General features: G+C 44.8%; 1 protein-coding gene across 1 annotated transcript in view; it reads right to left on the bottom strand.

Moving 5' to 3' along the window:
* Positions 1–19,044, bottom strand: part of TMEM132D (transmembrane protein 132D) — a 510,659-nt gene that overhangs the window by 293,172 nt on the left and 198,443 nt on the right. The window contains exon 3 of the mRNA XM_069497436.1: positions 5,104–5,250. Within this exon, the coding sequence (XP_069353537.1) occupies positions 5,104–5,250 (147 nt within the window). The remainder of the gene's footprint in view (positions 1–5,103; positions 5,251–19,044) is intronic.

The following is a 19,044-nucleotide window of genomic DNA, read 5'->3' as shown; positions in this document are numbered from 1 at the left end:
CTATATCTCACAGCAGGAAATTCTGTCTTTGTCTGATTGTTTTAAGGGTTTCCCAAGGTTCTTTCTTGCAGTGACATTTTCATATGTCTATGAGTTTTCTTCCTGTCTGGGTAGCTGACCACAAGAAGTCTTCCTCCTACCCAGTGATTTAGGCTATTATAGTTACCTGTCCAGACAGGACACCCTGTTGGCTTTGACATGTTTGTGCCTACCTGTGACACAACCTAGTGTCTGTATTAGGAGATGGTCCTGATTGTTTTATGCCTAGATCTCCACTCAGAGCCCAGGACTCCTTCCTTTCTACAAAAGGCACAGCTGAGAGTGGCTCTCTTCCCATCTTCCCTCAACCTCTGCACCTCGACATTTCTTTAAATTTCCAACATATGCACAATAATTTTTCTAGTACAGTGCTAAGGTGAGTTTCCCCACTCTATTATATTTTACTGAAAATTTCTAGGAGAACCTGGTAGAGTGAAGGAGACCAGTTAGGTAATATGATATTTTCATCACCCTATTGGAAATCCTACACGTTTATTCTTCCGTAAATTGCTCACAAGAGGTTGCTGGTTGCCCCGCCCGTCTGGGCTGCTCTTCTTTAGAGCAGAACACTGAGTAGGAACTGGGCTCACTGCCTGTAGTAAATGTTTCCTTTGAAGTCTTGAGTAGCTGTGTGATTGAGTTCTTATCAATGAGGTGCGAGAGAGAAAATTTGGATTAGCAGGAATTGCCAGGAAAGTTGCTTGAGAAGAGTTGACTCCAGCCAAGATAACCTCTTTTCTATCACTTTCCTTCTGCCCGCAATGCTGCTGCAATGATGGGCACTCCTGCAGCCATCTGAGTCTATGAGGATGCCAGCCATGCATTAGCATGGTGTTGAAGAAAGACAGGTGCCTTGGACCCCCATGGCACCAGGGAGCTGCCCTGCTAGCCCTGGCCAGGTGACTTCATGGTTTCTTTTATGTGAGAGAGAGTAAGTTTCTATCTTGTTTAAGATATTCTTAAAAGTATTTGCTTTTTTTTTTTTTTTTTTTTTGAGACAGAGTCTCACTCTGTTGCCCGGGCTAGAGTGAGTGCCGTGGCGTCAGTCTAGCTCACAGCAACCTCAAACTCCTGGGCTTAAGCGATCCTACTGCCTCAGCCTCCCGAGTAGCTGGGACTACAGGCATGCGCCACCATGCCCGGCTAATTTTTTGTATATATATATTTTAGTTGTCCATATAATTTCTTTCTATTTTTAGTAGAGACGGGGTCTCGCTCTTGCTCAGGCTGGTCTCGAACTCCTGAGCTCAAATGATCCGCCCACCTCGGCCTCCCAGAGTGCTAGGATTACAGGCGTGAGCCACCACGCCCGGCCAGTATTTGCTTTTCAAAACCAACAATCACACCTAAGCCTAACAAATAGTTTGAAGTGTGTTTATTGATGCTATCTCCCCCAATCCTAATTTTCAGTGTACTTTCAAGATTTTAATCACATCTGTCTACATTTGAAATATCAATTACTTTTACTTATGGCAGCTCATGTTATTACTTACAACTTCTTTGTTTTAAAATAAAACATGTTACGTAAAGTAAGTAAAACCAGTATGGCATGGAATGAACAGATGATAGTTACGAAAAAGATTAAATTCTAGCTATGTCTTCTTGCCTGCCCATAATCTATGAGCAACAGATAAAGGCTTCAAAGGCATACGAGCCCCTGAAGGATGGACTACCTTCAATGAGAAGTCCCGCTGGAGAACTGAAATAGACATAAGTTTCTGTCATTTAAGTTTATTTAACCTCATGTCTATGTACCACCCAAAACCATCTACATATCAACTGTAAGCTCTGGGAAACCCCTATGCAGAGAGCTGCAAGAAAATGAAAATGCATGGCTTTTGTTCCATATTTATCTACATTGACATAGGACTATGGTGAGCAAGATGCTGAAAATGCAAAATGGAACTTGAGAGACAGAGCATACTTAGTTATTCTGCTTCTGTTTGGTAATATTCACTGGCAGTGCTTAGTCAGAACCGATCTGATAGCTGTAATAACATTCGTATGTTAATACTGTTATTAGATTCTCAGCAACCAAACTTCTAACAAGGATGCATTTCACCTTAGATAAGAGATCTTCACTCATTCCTGTTGAGCTCATCCCAAGCACAAAAGTGTCTGCTTCATCCATAAAATCACACCTGTCATAGTGACTTAACTTCATTAATGCAACTTCCTGATCCATGGCAAATTATTAGCAATACAAAATCTGTAGCTCACAAGCTAATTAAAGCTTCCTCTTTTGCAGTATGATCAACAGATTCTGACTTTTAAGAATCACTGGAAAACATTCTGAGAGTATGAGGGTTGTACAAAGCAGGACAGCTTCTGAAGCAAAACCTACCGACATTATTAAAGCATCCACTCTGTACTACATTCTCCAATTATCCTTGAGAAAAGCAGATCTCATCCCAGTCCATCACTATCTGAAATGATGGCACGTGATTTTTCTTTATTTCCTGAAGACGAAGTAAAATGAAAAGTTTTAAAGGATAAAAGTTGAATATATCAATGAGATTATCATAGTCATAAATTCCGTATTTTAACTGTATACTTTTTATTGAATAGGTAATACATGCATATGGTTAAAAAAAAATTCCCAACGTTTTACTGTGAAAAGTAATTCACATTCAGCCTTCTCCCCCAGCTTCCCATCTTTCCCCTGCAGAAATCGCAGCTGCCAGTCTCTTGTGTAGTCTTCTTGGAACACAATCTGTTCATGCAAGTACCTTTCTCTTGTTTTCCCCAAACGGAATTTAATTACACATGCAGTTATGCACTTTCTTTTTTGAACAGGTATATTGGAAACCCTTCAATATATGTACATATATTAGTATCATAATACACACAGTAATTAAGATAGGATCTAATTCTAGAACTTCATCAAATAAATATTTACAGAGTCCACTGTGTACCAGATGCTGATGTAAGGGCTGGGACCATGGGTGCAAACAAGATCAAACTAAAAGATTCCCAAACTGAAAGAGGTTGCATTTTAGAGCTTCCTCCACCTTCCTTACTGTAGTGCAAAATCTCTGCATCAACACATATGTGTATATATCTAAAACACTTACAAAATGTAGTGCATAGGCATGCATTTGCATACCAATATCATATATATGCTCTAAATGCACATATGCCATATATGCATGCACAAATACATGTTACATACACATACACACACACACACACACACACGTGTGTAAGCTTTTTTCCATCACCTGGACCCACAGTAGCAAACATCAGAATGTGGCAGAGAGATGAGGAATGTTCTCCAGAAAGGCCAGAAATATGACATCAGGACATTTGAAGGAATAGCTTGATTCTAATTCAGGGTACTTGTTTCTTAAAGAAATGACACAAATGAAATAAAAATAAATTCCAAGCACCATGCATTTACGTGTTTGCATACACTCTGAATGTGCTGAGTTTCTGGAAGCCCCCGGATCCATGAAAAGGCAGTTGATACTTCGGTAGGGACTACCCTTGGCCAGTCCCATACATCCTCTCTCGGCACAAGATGAACTGAACTAATTCTTAGTCATAAATTCAAAATTAAAAAACAAATGTTTTATAATGGTTCAAATCCCTCCACAATTCATAGACAACACTACAACCATGACTATCACTAATGCACAAAGGTATAAAAGCACATGAGAAAATAAAAATGCATCGGTTGAGATTCCGCGCCCCCCCCCCAAATTTATCTTCTTCTGGTAAAGGATGAACGTATCTATCGATGCATCTTTTTGTCCATCAATATACCGGTTCATTCGTGCATCTGCCCATCCACCCATCCATATGTCCATTTGTCCTCATTTCTGCCAGCTACAAAACACAAAGGAAACCTGCTACGGAGGTAGTCCCTTATTTCCCAAATCACGTTACTGGCACCGACACATGTAGGCGTGTGCGTAGCTACAAGTTCATCAAGTTCATTAGCGTGACGCACAGTCACCACCTGATCACTGAGGGCAGGACTCAAATACAGATATTCTCTTTTTTCATTTTCTCTACAAGCAAATCTTCAAGAAAAATCTTCAAACACTGGTCACATGGTCACAAAAGGAAGAGGAGGAAGAAGCAAACCAGAGCTGCCAATAACCAAAATTCTCAAACACCAGCACTGAGCACAGGGAAGAACCCAAATCGCATCATCTCCAAATCAACTTCAAATGCTCTTTGGTAACAAACCAAACACAAACGTGTAGCAGTTAGCTGCTGAGATTCACTACCTCTCTATTAGAATAATGGGAAATGAGATTTTCCAAACACTGAGCTATTGAAGTTGGAAAATGCACTCCAGAAATAACATGTTAGGTACCTGAGTTTGTCTTTCAATTATTGTACAAATGTTCAGCCACATCAAGAGCAAAAAAGCAACCTAAGAGTGACAAAAAATACGTGACCAGACTAGGAATTCTCCAGAGCCGCAAATGAGATCTCGGGAACGTGTAATAAAACAAGAACCACCGAGTTTCCAAGTCTCTCTCTGCCCAGCTGCGAACTGATTGTTTCTAATTTGGTGGATATCAGAGACAGATTCGGGTTTTAATTTCTCCCTAGAGTGATTCACAATTCCTCCTACTTTCACAGCAAGACAGCTCGCTGTACTGTCTTAGAAAATACCTGCACACCAATACCATCGCACCATTGTATTTAAATCTACACGGCCCATGTACAAGGCACGCCTGTGCGCAAAGAGAGCTGGGTGCTCGTTTTCAACACTTGCAAGATGGGCCATCTCACACAAGAGCACCAGACTTTCGGTTCGCCTAATAACATAGATTAGAGAGAGGTCATGGTGCAGCAGAACCTCCTCTGAGGATAAATTCCACCTGCGTGGAGCAGGCGGCAGGCACAGGGCTGTGCTGTGGTTTTAAGTAGGTCCACCACGAATAACAACCCTCCTTTCCCAAATAGAGGATTCCATCCTCCTTACCTGGAGGCTCTGCTAACACAGACGGCAACTGCAAACCTCCACGGAAACGGCTGTGAACAAACAGGAAAAACGAGGCCGCACCCGCCGCTCATCCGAATCCATCGAGGCCAGTGGGGACTCACCTGTGTTCCGAGCCAGCCGATTTCTTCTGACAAACGATGACAGCTGGCGCGTACTTCCCTGTGTGGTCCGCGCTCTCCCTGACGTCCCAGATGGCAGGGCTGCTGGCTCGCACGCCCACGATGCTCACGCCTTTCTTCACCTTGGCCCTGGTGGAGACAGAAGCGTGGTCTGAGTCAGCTCGGGGAGTCCCTGCCGGTTCTGGGAACACGGGGAACTTAACTGCACACGGTGGCCTTGCAGGTGTAAGCTCACGGATGACAGGATTTAGACACAAATTTGCAATCACCTTCCAATCCATCTGCCCTGATTTTTTTTTTTTTTTCAGTTACTCCTGCCTTTAAAAAAAGAAGCTAAAGACAGCAGGCTGACAGCAAGCGAACGTTAGTACCATCGTGCTGGCTTATGTAATACCTTCAGGTAGAACCAAAACAGAACAAAAAACTGGTGTAACTAAGTAGAAAAAGGAAATGAATTAAAAGGGCAAAAGTAAAACCGACAGCAAGAGGATACACTCATGGACCACCTCCCACGGGCCAGGCAGTGCTGGACATCTTATCTCTACCGTCCAACTTTCCAGCACCGTCCCAAGCTCCAGGTGAGGGAGCTGCATCCCAGACAGGTGAGAGAATGACGACGCCCCCAGGCGGCAAAGGAGGCGCTGAGATTTTAACACAGGCCTGACTTCCAGGTTAGCGCTCTTCCTACTACCATCATAATCGCCCCGTCATCTCCATCATCACCGTCACTACTAATACGTATTGATCACTCACCATAAATCAGACAGTCTTCCAGATTCATTACAATTTTATCTCTTTTGATTCTGACAAATGCCCTATGAGGTCAGCACCGCTAAAATTTTCGCTGAGCGGATTTGAACTGGCTCCCGGCCACGACTCGAGCGGGGGGTGCTTGGTGCCTCCTTGCATCGTATCAAAGTCTGTGGTGCTGGGGCCCGAATGACCTGACCCCGTCCACGTCCTTGTCACTCAGCACCGGCCAGTGCCGGACACGTTCTCTCACATCTGCTCAGACTGTCGCAAAAGCTCATTACCAAAGCAAGTGTGCTTCCCGTCACGGACTTCACTTCTTATTCCTGCTCCCCCTTCGTTTATTCCTCCCTCCGTTCTTTCATGGGAGGGATAAATGACACGCCCAAGGGTTTTTCTGCAAGACACCAGTGACTTTGTTCCTTGCAGAAAAGCTGGACAGGTAAGGAAGGAGGAAGCGTGGCAGGACTGGTTTTCTCGTGTGCCCACACACACACACACACACACACGTGCACACGCACACACACACACACACACACACGTGCACACGCACACACACACACACACACACAAATTTCAGCGTATTACAGGGATACAATGATACAATTGTTTAGGTTACATAAGTTGCCTTTGCCCTGCCAGAATCAGAGCTATAAGCGTATCCCTCCCCCAGACAGTGCACACAGCACCTGTTAGGTGTGTATATACCCATTCCCTCCCCCCCCCCACCTGCCCGACACCCAGTGAATGTTACTATAGGTGTCCTTACTTTTTTCTAAGAAACTGCAAAAACACATATGGAATGGGAAATACATAGTAAGAGGACAGGATTTTAAACTGCAAACAGTTTCGTTTACAAACTAGCCTAGATGTTTGAAAACTTCATGTTTCCTGTTGCATTTTTCTCTTCTTAGTTCCTGCAGGGAAAACAGAAAAAGTTTTGAAGCCGAAGGACCCAGGGGCACGTGGAGCACTTTGATGGTGTTTGGAGCACAAACATACTGATAAGACGATGGCCTCAGAGTCCACACCTCTAAAATCCTGTTATTAACATGATCAGAGGAGAACCGAGATCACCCCCCGCTGTTAGCGACAAAGAGGGGACGATGGCACTCCCAGGACCAGGGCTTGGAGAAAAAGCAGGAGACACCTGTCCCTACCTGGGTTTGGGTAGGGTTCTCCCTGTCCCCTGCTAAGAGGGGCTCATGGTGCCCGAACTGCGCAAACCCTGTGGTTTACGCTGAACACCCGCTTTCCTTCTGGGAGTCTGGAGTTTGGGTCCATCTAGGCCAAGGGCGCCCACCTGACCAGTCCCCAGGAAAAACCCTGAACTCCCAGGCTTAGGTGAGCGTCCCTAGTAGAAAGCTCGAGGGTCGCCACGACTATTTGCTGGAGAAATTCTGTGTGAGACTCCACTGGGAGACTCCTGGGATCCTGTGTCTGGTCCCCACCCCACCCCCCGCCCCCACCATGCACCCTCTGCCTTTGCCGGTTGTGCTTTAATCTTAGCAACGATCAGAGAGAGAAGGGATTGCTTTTGAGGCGTGGTCCTAGGTACAAAAGTCAGCATTTTTAGAAAATGCTCATGTGTAACATTATTTCTATGGGAAAAAATAGCACGTTTTGGGTCTTAACCATTATTCAAGCAAACATTTCGAACGCGGTCATTTATACGATGAGAATGGCACACACAGGCCCCAAAGCCACCTGGCCTTCTGGACACGCAGGTGAGACACGCAGGCCCACCGTTAGATTCCCGCCCTGCAGAAACTCAGTTAAATCGCAGGCGAGCAGATGCGGCGGTGAAAGACGGCACAGTCCTCCGCGGACGGCTGCTGTTCCACTGAGATGAATTCCAACAGCTGTCCCAATTACTGTGCCCTGGAATTTCACTGAATCAACTTTGCTTTAAATAAATAGGTCAACAACCTGGCTCTGACAACCTTTTTGTTATACAGGAGGTATCAGTGCATAGGCCTTTTCTAATACACAGTGGGCTTATCTTTTTCCGAAATTTGATTTATAAAGTATATGATTTGGAATTCATATGATGTTTCTCCAATGACTTATTTTCAAGTTCTTAAGAAAGGACACACAGTTGCTTATTTAATCCATGAAGTATCCAACATTCGGTGCTAATAATTCTACTGTAGCCACATGAAGCTGTACTTTATAGCATTATTTCTCAGAAAAAAAACAATTTCTGGAATTTAGTATAGGACACTGGGAACTGTCTTTCACAGACACAGGACATTTTCGTGAGAGCAGACACGCATCCAGGGCTCGTGTCCCGTGTTCTGAAGTCGGGTAGTGACGCTTGCTCAAGAATGTCCTTGTGTGGCGAGTATCAAGGGTGAATATATGCGAGAAAGCGGACGGTTACTCCTTAGAGACATATGTGTGGTATGTACTGAACACGGTTTGTGTGTCGGGCTAATAAATTTGAACACCAGTCTCAGAGCTTTAAGTGGCAGCATTTTGAGACCATGAAGACAGTCCTAGAACACAGGCAGCTTGGCTCCACCGGGTCCCGACCAAATGCTCGTTTCTCCCTTTGTTTATGACAACGGAGTTACTTACGTTCATTAACCGAAGTTTTACGACCTACTTGTGGCTCAATAAATACAGGTTACACTGACAGCCTCATTATGCAGGAATAAACACAGCACTTGATATCTGAAGATACTTTGCTGTGGATTTATACTTAATAATATGTCTACCCTGGTGATAGGGGAAAAGCCATAATTTTCCCCGTAGTGTGAGCGCGCACCGCAGGTTAGTACAAACAAAACCTCCCTAGGCTAAGGGCATACTGAATTTTTAAAATGTAACAGAGCTGTATGTGTGGTGTGTGTATAAATGTAGTAAAATCCATAGTGCGTATCTAATTATATATACATATATGCATATATGATCTATAATACGCATTTATGCACATTATATATATAACATACACAAACACATACCATCTTCCAAGCCGAGTATCCAGTAACATAATTGAAACAGCTACTAATAGTAACACGGGCTCAGAACTGGGGTGCACAACTGCTGTTTTTACTCCCCTTATCCTACCCTGGGTGACAGCACCCTCATTTTGCTCGAGTGACCCACACCCTTCCACCACCGTGTACCACTGCGATGGACTCGTATGGCAGGAGCTCATCCTACCTCCCTGGGAAGGAGGTGGACACCTGAGCCAGTCCAGTGCAACTGAGAGCTCTCTCTCCAGAGTTTAATCTTGAGCAAAGACAGAGTAAAAAAAAAAAAAAGTTGGAGGATACTCGCTCAGCACTGTGGCTCTGGTATAACCAGTTGTCCATTGGCTCCTGGACATATTCAAGGACTCTGAACCTGGTTGTCACCTGTCCTTCAGCCCATGCAACACTCCCATCCAGTGCCGCCTTCTGTAACTGATCCAGAGTCGATCATTATCATTTGCAATTATTTTACATATAATAAAAGGAGGCTGAGCTGCTATGACAAAGACCCATAAGATGGGGTGACTTCAGGAACAATGAACTGCACCTGCTTCTCCTGGGAACAGTCACTGCTGGCACTCCAGCCTGGTGGTGGCTCTGCCCGGCAGCAGGCCCAGTGAGGAGACACACCAGAGCCACGGAGCACCGCATCCTGGCCCAGAGAGTGCGAACCTCCGATGTCGAGTCTCTGGCCAGGCCGGCTGCTCGCGCTGGGAGCCTGGTCCTCCCGGGCATAGACGAGTCTGCCTGTCTCGTCCCGCTAAGCCTGGCATGTGGGCTTTCTCTGCCAGCACAGACAGATGTTCCATGACTTTTTAAATGCCATCGTGGAGCTAAATGCCTTCTGCACATCATCTTTAGTCTTTGCAGGTGCCTGGTTTTCCTCCTGACCCTCGGTGTATGAGCAGGGACCACACGGCCAGCCCTACAGGCACCAGTTCAGGGGAGACTCGTGCTCAGCAGACACAGCCCGGGAGGCACCACACACCAGCTGGGGACCTCGCCGCCGCGACAAGCACGGGCACCAGCTGTTAGAAGCTTTGCAGCCAGCGACCCCACCCCCACCACGCAAAAACACTTAAGTAAGTAAATAAGCCTTGGCCATAAAGCACTGGCGCAGGCAGCGACTAACACCAGGTGAGTAGACCCATCCTGCCTCTGTTTGTTCATCAAGTCATTCAACAAACACTTTCAGAATCCTGCCTCTCCTTGCAGCACTGAAAATGCAGTCAAGAAGGAAACAGACACGTTTCCTGTTGTGATAGAACTAGCATCCCCGTGGGAGAGGCAGCACACCTGTGCACACACATTCATTATGTCGGTAAGTTCTCTGAAGAAACAAAGCAAAGGCGAGAGGGCAGAAGGCGCAGCGTGGGGAGTGGCTGTCTTCGAACGACGACTTACCTTGTTTTCTTACCCACATTCCGGACAAACGGTGGAGCCAGCAATTAAAACACATGAACAGGCAGAAGAAAATGCACACATAGATAGATGTCTTCTTAAATTCGATCTGCTCTTTGCCTAGTATGTGAGTGGGACTCTCACTCCCATACTCTCCTTGTTCCTACTGAAGATAAAACGCCACCCCACAGTCGAGGATGCTATTTGAATATTTCACAGATTATTAGGCGAGAACATGGCTCATGGATTCGCAGGAGTCATTATGACTTTGTGCAAACCAGTTGTCCTCATTTGGAAAAACTAAACCTTGATCTAGACAGCGTCACTCAGTGCAGCTCCCAGAAGGAGGGGATGCCCAAACTGGAAGGGACCCACCATGGCCCATCGCCGTTTCTAGCAAGACAGGTCCAGCTGTTTGCGTCATCGATACCAAACCCATACATGGCAGCACCCTCTGAACTGCCCACACATCCGTGATTAGAACAGGGCAGCTTCATTCCTTACATGTTATTATTAGATCTCCCAACACGGACTCATCCAATAAACCAGCAGACGAGCAAAAGAGGAGTCCTGGTCCTTGCCGGGCATGATGAACGCTAAAGCTATGCAGAGTCCTTTAACATGGGATCTGGTGGAAGATAGATTTTAGCTATCATTATTATTCCTACTACTACCATTATTTCTCTTGTTACATGGAAACCTGGACGCCTCTTTGAGTCAATTTCCACCCTCTTTCCATCTCATCCATACAGTTGTAAACCAAAGCCTTGGTACTTCTAAACAAAATAGACAAAAATATCCACACAATCCTTGGACTCCAAAGGGAGATGTTAGTAATATATACAGACCCGAAGTTCAAATCAGCCTTAGAAGTTCCAAATGGAGCCAAGTCAATCATCTCAGCGGAGCCACAAGACAGATATCTGCAGACAAGCAGCTCGGGGTGGGGGTGGGGGTCCCCAGCACCCAGTGTTTCAGGACACTCGACTCGACTAACTTTCAAAAGTTCCCAGGCATCGCAATTCATGGGGGGCAGAGATGTGTCTGGCTTTCTGGGTTTGGAGAAAGACCTAATTTTATTGTCTGCTGAGAGCCCCAACCCTCTAATTTCACGACAACACATACTAGAACTGTACTGCTGTTTTCTCCAGCCTTCCTGGGTACGCATGTTTCAGAGGAATTGCTTAAATATACTTCTTTAATTAAGGAAAGCATCTAAATCAAAACCAGAACTACAGTTCATAAACTGAAATTTTCAGGGATGTCTTTTGGGAGGTTGTTAATTTTTTATTAACAATCCTTTGTTGGAAAAATAATACAGGAATGTTATAAATATTCGAACAGTAAGAATGAAGATACAGGAAAAGTTATTTTGCTGCAGACCCCTACCACAATCTTCTCCCCAGTTTAGTGTGTGGTTTGGGGAGATCAACATATTGAGATATGTGGATTTAAAAAATATACACAGTGGCAACACACTGCATACACTGTTATACTATTAGACACACAAATACTATTGTGTTATAGTTGCCTGCAGCATTCAGTAGAGTACAATGCGTACGCAGGTTTATAGCCTACAATCAATACTAGGCTATACCACGTAGTCTAGGTGTGTACTAGGCTCCATCATCTAGGTCTAAGTTCACTCCACGATGTTTGCATGACAAAATTGCCTAACACATTTCTCAGAACATATCTGTCTTTAGTGATGTATGAATGTATGTGCGCACACACACACACACACACACACACACAGATGCTCCACGACTTACGATGGGGTTACATTCCAATAAACCCACTGTAAGCTGAAAACACCGTAAGTCAAAAATGCACTTAATAACCCCCTAACCTACTGAACATCACAGCTTGGCCCAGCCTACCTGAAACATGCTCAGAACACTTACTTTAGACTACAGCTGGGTAAAATCACCTAATACTAAGCCTATTTTATAGTAATAATTAAGTGTTGACTATCTCATGAAATGTATTGAACACTGTACTGAAAGCAAAAAACAGAATGGCCGTATGGGTACTCGAAGTACAATTTCTACTGAATGTGCATCACTTCTGCACAATTGTAAAGTAAAAAAAAAAAAAAAAATTGTTGTTTTTGAGACAGGGTCCCTCTCTGTTGCCCAGGTTAGAGTGCAGTGGCATCATCACAGCTCACAGCAGCCTCCAACTCGTGAGCCTAAATGATCCTCCTGCTGCCTCTGCTTCTCAAGTAGTTGGGACTACAAGCACCCACCACCACGCCCAGCTTATTTTTCTTTTCTTCTTTTTTTTTTTTTTTTTGTGGAGACGAAGTCTTGCTACATTGCTCAGGCTGGTCTCACACACCTGGCCTCAAGTGATACTCCCACATTGGCTTCCCAAAGAGCTAGGATCACAGGCATGAGCCACTACGCCCAGCCAAGTCAAGTCAAAAATTTTTAAGTCAAACCACCCTGAGTCTAGGTCCCTGTGTGTATGATTGTTCGTACATATTTGTAAGTCACGTACTCAGAAATGCAGAAGACAGACCACATTGAAGTCCTTTCCTTCGGCAAATGAGCACCTTTCTCATTTCACAAATGACAACACAGATTTAAAAGAGGTTACAGAGACTGGATATTGCCTTAGATCACGGGAGAAGGCTGTCGGGCACATGAGCGAAAAGGGTGCCTATCAAACTGTGCGACACTCTGAGTGTGGCGACTGGTAGGACCTTTCTCACCTTTTCTTCCAGGCACAGGCGGAATCCACCCCCTGACATTAGGCACGGTTACGTGTCTCACTTTGGCCAGTGAAGCATGAGATGAGGGGACACGTATCACACTTGGTAGAAGCTCAAAGTACTAGAACTTTGTTCTGGTGTCATTTCCTTCCACCTCAGTGACCGCAAATGTTCTAGAAGATTCTTGCTCCATTCCCCTGGGCTCTTGCCAAAGACACTCTAAGGCACGATCTCAGCCCATCTGTACTGTGAGACCGAGATAAAACTTGGTGGCTCCACAACGCAAAGGTCTTGCGGCTGTCGCCGCGGCACAACCTAGACTATCCTGGCTCTTAGAGAGAACCTTCTCTGGCTCTTTTTCCTGGTAGGATAGAAACATACAAACCCAAAGCTAGAATAAGAATTCGTGGATGTTTACCCAGCCCTGATTAGATAAGAGATACACTGACGGGGTAGTCATTACAAAGATATATTCTTTGAACAGAACAGAGAATTTTCCAGATTCTATAGCACTGGATTAAAAAGCAAAGCTCATATCCCATTTTTGACAAAACTAATTATTACTCCACGCTGATATTTTTCCTATATTTTATATTAAAAAGCTTGATAGAGAAACTTGTTGATCTGGTAGCTTTGGGAGCTGGAAGGGACCACGTGCTTCTCAACTTTCACAACCGTAAAATGGGATTTACTTAACCACATTCCCCCTCCCTGACGGCCCCTCTGAAATCACCCTTCTGGCTGCGTCTCCCCAGCCTCTCCATGACCGCAAGCACGATGCTTCCCGTCCACTCCTGAGCCAGCGCCTCTGTAGACACTGCACCGTGGCACTTAAGAGCCCACACGCTGACATGCTGGTGTTTGTCCTCAGCCGGCTGTGCCACTTCCAACACTTAAGGAACAATCTCGCAGCCATTACCAGTCTGCAGTAATGACACCGATGGAAAGCTAAGTGCCACGCTGGTCGTGAGCTACAAAGAGAGCCAGGGGAGGTGAAGACAGACACTTGTATAAATGAGAAGGGACAGCTTGTACATGCTGACTGATTTCAGTCTCCACTCGGCTTTCTTCCTGCCGCCTACATGCACTTGATGTTCAGCAGAGGAGGCAGTTTGTTTTTCCAAAGATGACCTCAGGGGTATCAGTCTCCTGTCCCTCTTACCCATCCTCCCATCCCATGGAGGAGGAGGAGGAGGAAGCCTCACACCCAAGGCAGGAGTGATGCCAGGAGACCTGCAAGGTAGGTTACTCGAGGTGGATCAGCCTGCACCCTCCTTTGGGGCGTCTGCCCTCGGAGCTTGGTGCTGCCACTTTCAGAGGCCCAAGGCCGCCATATTGTGAGGAAGCCCTGCCACACAGTGGCAACGTGAGCCGGGGTCCTTTCTCATAACCCCAGCTGAGGTCCCAGGGGACAGCCAGCATCTACCGTGAGACACTAAATATCCTGCCAGTTCTTAGGCTGTCAGAGGAAACAATGACAGTAACAGGAACTATGACACATTGCTAAATCCATGGCCCCGGCTTCTTTTCCAAATTGGAAAGAGAAGCTGATTATACAGAACTTCATCCCATCTTTTATTAGCGCTCCACAGCCCGGGGGTGTCCACACACAGGCCTGCTGCACATTAGCTATAATGAATGCCTGGGAATACATGTAGCCTACAATGGAACGTGTTTTAACTGGAGAACGCCCTAAGGAAAAGGGAAGCCTGTTTCTGGCAGTTCCTTTCAAGAACAAGCCTGTAAGGGGATTCAAGTCGGATCTGCAGCCCCGGAATTACTCAGGGATGGTCTCTGGGCTTGAGCATGGCTGGATTATCTAATAAGCAGAATAGATGTTGGGCCTTATTAACTATACACATGTTAAAGTAACTAGGGAAACAACACTGCTTTTATTTCAAAGATTTTGATGGTATAAAAAGGCAACAAATGCTCATCAGAGAATAAAAAGCCTTTTTGGACCTTTTAAGACGTCTCTTGTGGTTGACGGTTTGTTGTTTATATTTCAAACTAATTATCACGAAAAGGTGAACATGATATGCCCGGTGGTGCCCACACCTTTTAAAGTTTTTAATGTAACTCTGCTAAATCCACAACGTATCACCCTAGAACCTGAACGAAATAAAAAACAAAGTAAAAATTTAGGAAAAAAACTTGTTTATGATAGACACGTAAGTGAAGAGATATTCTGACATTATGGTTTGAATTATGATTCTCTCCATAGATGATACAGATGAAAACAGAGCTACGAATAAGAAAGCTGGACATACACATCAAAATTTAATACGTAAATCTTGGGTGGTTGGATTGCAGGGGATTCCCATATCGTGTTTTGTATTTCTCCATTAAAATACCAGTTTTCTGTCATTAATATGCATGAATGACACACTAAGGCAAAGCAAAGATGGCACGTGAGGTTTCACACTTCCTTGCCTTAGCTACGTGCGTATCAAAGTTGCCTAAACTCCGTCCTGAGCAAAGTGCCAGGCGTCGGGAAGAAGGATCGTTCTGGTTTCGGTATCATGCACTAACACAAGCATTCTAGGACCTTCCGTTCCTCCTGTCAGTTGTCCATGCTCCAACCTCGGAGGAAGAGGTGCTATTTCTGCCTCGGCCACCAGCCCTTGCCAGCACCTGCCCACACCTGTCCCTGGATCAGCACTGGGCAGAGAGGGGCCCCAGGGACTCTGCTCCATCAGTCTGAGCTCAGCCCAAACCCCAACACGTCCCTCATCACAACACTGGTCCTTTCACGTCTTGCTCTAGCAACGGAGTGGGGACTTATCCTCCAAGGTGTTTCAGCGAGAAGTAGAGGGTTGTCTTAGTGGTGGTTGAAAATTGCAGGAAAAAACTCAAACGCTGCTATCATAAGTGGGGCCTTCCCTTTTAAAGCACTGAGTAGAAATACTAAGAACTTCACAATTTTACCTGCAGCTTTTTTATACCCAATGATGCACTAACCCGGTGACCTCGCTCGCACACACCCCCAGAACACACCTGTCCAAAACGATAGCCCTGGTCACGTGGATCTATTTACATTTCAAATCCAAAGAATAAATTCAACCGTTCCAGAACTCACACCCACACGGGGGTGGGGGCTTCCTTATGGGACACAGCACAGTTACAGAACATTGCCATCCCCATGGAAAATTCTACCGGATAGCAACGCTCTGGAATAATTTGACCAAACTTTGCACCTCCAGGCACATTTTAAAGTTGACATTTAAATTCTTCCCTCCTAAGCTGCAAAGGTTGAAAAAATTCAGTATATTATAACTATTGACATTTTAAAATTAAACTGTTATATCCTTCTTTTAAAAGCATTCACCGGAATCTAAATACCAAAGTGATCCGACACTCACCATTATTCACTTTTAAAGAAATACACAGACAACCCTCTTCCTTACCAGATTTAAATTTTATATTGGTTATTTTCTTTTAGCTTCTACTTCTATTTTATGTCTTCCACAGAATTTTACTCTAACGTGTTCTAATTTTTATATGTGAATGTCTTTAATGGATCATTCTGTCACACTTACCTGTGACAAAAATATGTAAATAGATTCAAATTTATTTTTTCTCTGTGTCCGTAAGGCTCTAAATGTTGACTTGTAGAAACAGAGTAGAATAGTAGTTGCCAGAGGCTGGGAGATGAGAGAAATGGGAGGATATTGGTCAAAGGGTGCAAAGTTTCAGTTACAAGATGAACAAGTTCTGGAGATCTAATGTCCAGCATGGGTGGCAATGGGTGTGTTCATTAATCTGATTGTGACAATCATTACACTACGTGTGCATATATTGAATCATCACGTCATATGCCTTGCATATATGTAATCTGTGTCAATATTTTAAAATAACATTCTACAGTGGGATTTCACTATAATTATATTCAATATACACTTCAGCAAAAAATAACAATAAAGATGCAAGTTTTAAAGAACAATCATTCAACATAAAACAGTGAAACTTTATCAGAGATGCATTGCTATCAGAAATATGGCTATATCATCTCTAATATGTCAGAGGAGCAGAACGCCATCTCTTACTGGCATAGAGTAACAAAGATTTATTTTTGCTGAAACTCGGTGTTCTACATGGACAGGTGGGACAGGTCCTATGTGGATAGGCTGACGGGACCCACCTTAGGACCTTGCTGTCACCTACATAGTGCTTCACAATTCCCCAAATGAAGACACAGAACGAAAGAGCACATTCCAGCCTGGAAAAGCTTCTGCACGGAAGTGACACACATGGCTTTGGCCACAGCAAGTCATTCAGCTTACTTCATGGGGTCACGAAAGTATACTGCTCCTGTAGGGTCCCCTCTGGCCAGAACAAAACTAAAACTAAAGCAACTGCAGAATCTCCAAGAAGAGAGTGTTTAATATGAGGAATTATAGAAACCACGGGCAAGGCAGGAGTGAGAGTCAGGACGCCACAACCAGCTGCCCCACCCCAGGGGGTGGTTTCAAGCGTTAGCTCCCAAGCTGCTGGGAACGTCAGCGATCTCTGTGAATCAGCCACAAGAGAACGGTAACATCTTTACTACCTTCTAGAATCTCATACCACTCGTGCGCTAAGCCTAACCCAGGTCCACATGAGAATGAGTCAACAGGGTAGGGGCAGCTGTTCCCCTGAAACGCAGAAGAGAATGCAAAGGGCGTGTCAGTGATGGTGACATCAACCTATCAGATGTGCCAGCATGGGGACATTCCTCCCTGACGAGGACGCGTGTGTGTCGGAGGACCAGCCAAGGCAGCCTACTTACCGCCAGCACGAGACATGGCAGCGTCCACTCAATGCCTCCATTTCAATTTTATAAACGTCGTCTGAGAAACACCGAGTTGAATGCACTTCGTTACAGCAATGACACTCAATTCTTTCAACTCCTCGTATGAAACAATTACATTGCGATCCATCGTCAAAACTGATACTTAAAGATCCGACAATTTGATCAAGTTCTCCTCCTTCTATACTTCATTGAAAACAAAGAATTAGAAATTGTGCAGCCTGCAGAAGGCTCTGTGATGCACTCAGCAGAGCAATCTGCTTTCTCAGAGAGGCCGTTATCACCAAACGATCCAGAGGACCGGCCGCTGGGAAGGTCTCACAACCCCCAGCAGCCCGTCCTAGCTGAGCCCTTTGATTCTAGGTATTTGCTTAGGCAGATGGATTCTAGGAAAGGTATGTGCAAGTAGAAAACTCAGAAAACAGATTCTCTTACAACTATGCATATTCACATCCCTCCTTAAACGGTTTTGCACAACAGGCACGACAGGTGCTCTGATTTAAAGACCTCTGCTGTTTAAATCTTCCCTCTGGGGTTGACAAGGAGACTAGGGGTCTGGTAAATAATCACCGCACACCCCACCGACAAAAACCAAAGACACCAGCTAGTTTTTTTTCCCCCGGCAGGTACAAAGAGTTGAGAGTCTTCTGCACATGCAATATTTTGTGCATACAAGAAGTTACATGAGTTATACACCCGAGTGCACAGATGGTCAATCTCTGTTTTAATTTCATTCCTCTTCATCTAACATGGATGTCACCACTTAACTTAGAATTCTTGTATACTCTGTAAATCAGAACCCTATATTAAAAGTCCTTCTACCTCGGTCTCTACAGTGGAATACCCCCCACCCCCCTAAGCAAGGCAGCTTGATAGACTCTTTGACACCCAACCCACCTTACAAGACTTCAATTTATTTTTTACTGTTTTTGACACGAAAGGAACAAGCACAGCCTCACTTTCCGTCATATGAATCTAAACTAAATCCAACCGTACACGGAGCACTTTCATACAGAAAATCTACTGGTAAAATAAAATCACACACGGCTGGGACATAGGTGCTGGCTTCAAATAAAAACAGAAGCGTCAAGTGCAGGAGAGAGTGGATGGGAAACCAACCGTGCGGAGGCCAGAACCACATGCGAATGTTAAGAGAAGGTGTGTTTTAGTTCAGCATAAAACGTGTCGGAACACTCAAAGCTAGCTGAAGCCTCAGTGGGTAGACACTGACGTGTGTGGCAATACATAGATTTCCAAGAACAGGCTCAACTACCTGCTGATGAGCCCCC

This window comes from Eulemur rufifrons, chromosome 21, assembly GCF_041146395.1.
Source record: "Eulemur rufifrons isolate Redbay chromosome 21, OSU_ERuf_1, whole genome shotgun sequence".
NCBI lineage: Eukaryota > Metazoa > Chordata > Mammalia > Primates > Lemuridae > Eulemur > Eulemur rufifrons.
This window is presented reverse-complemented; position numbering and strand designations above follow the sequence as displayed.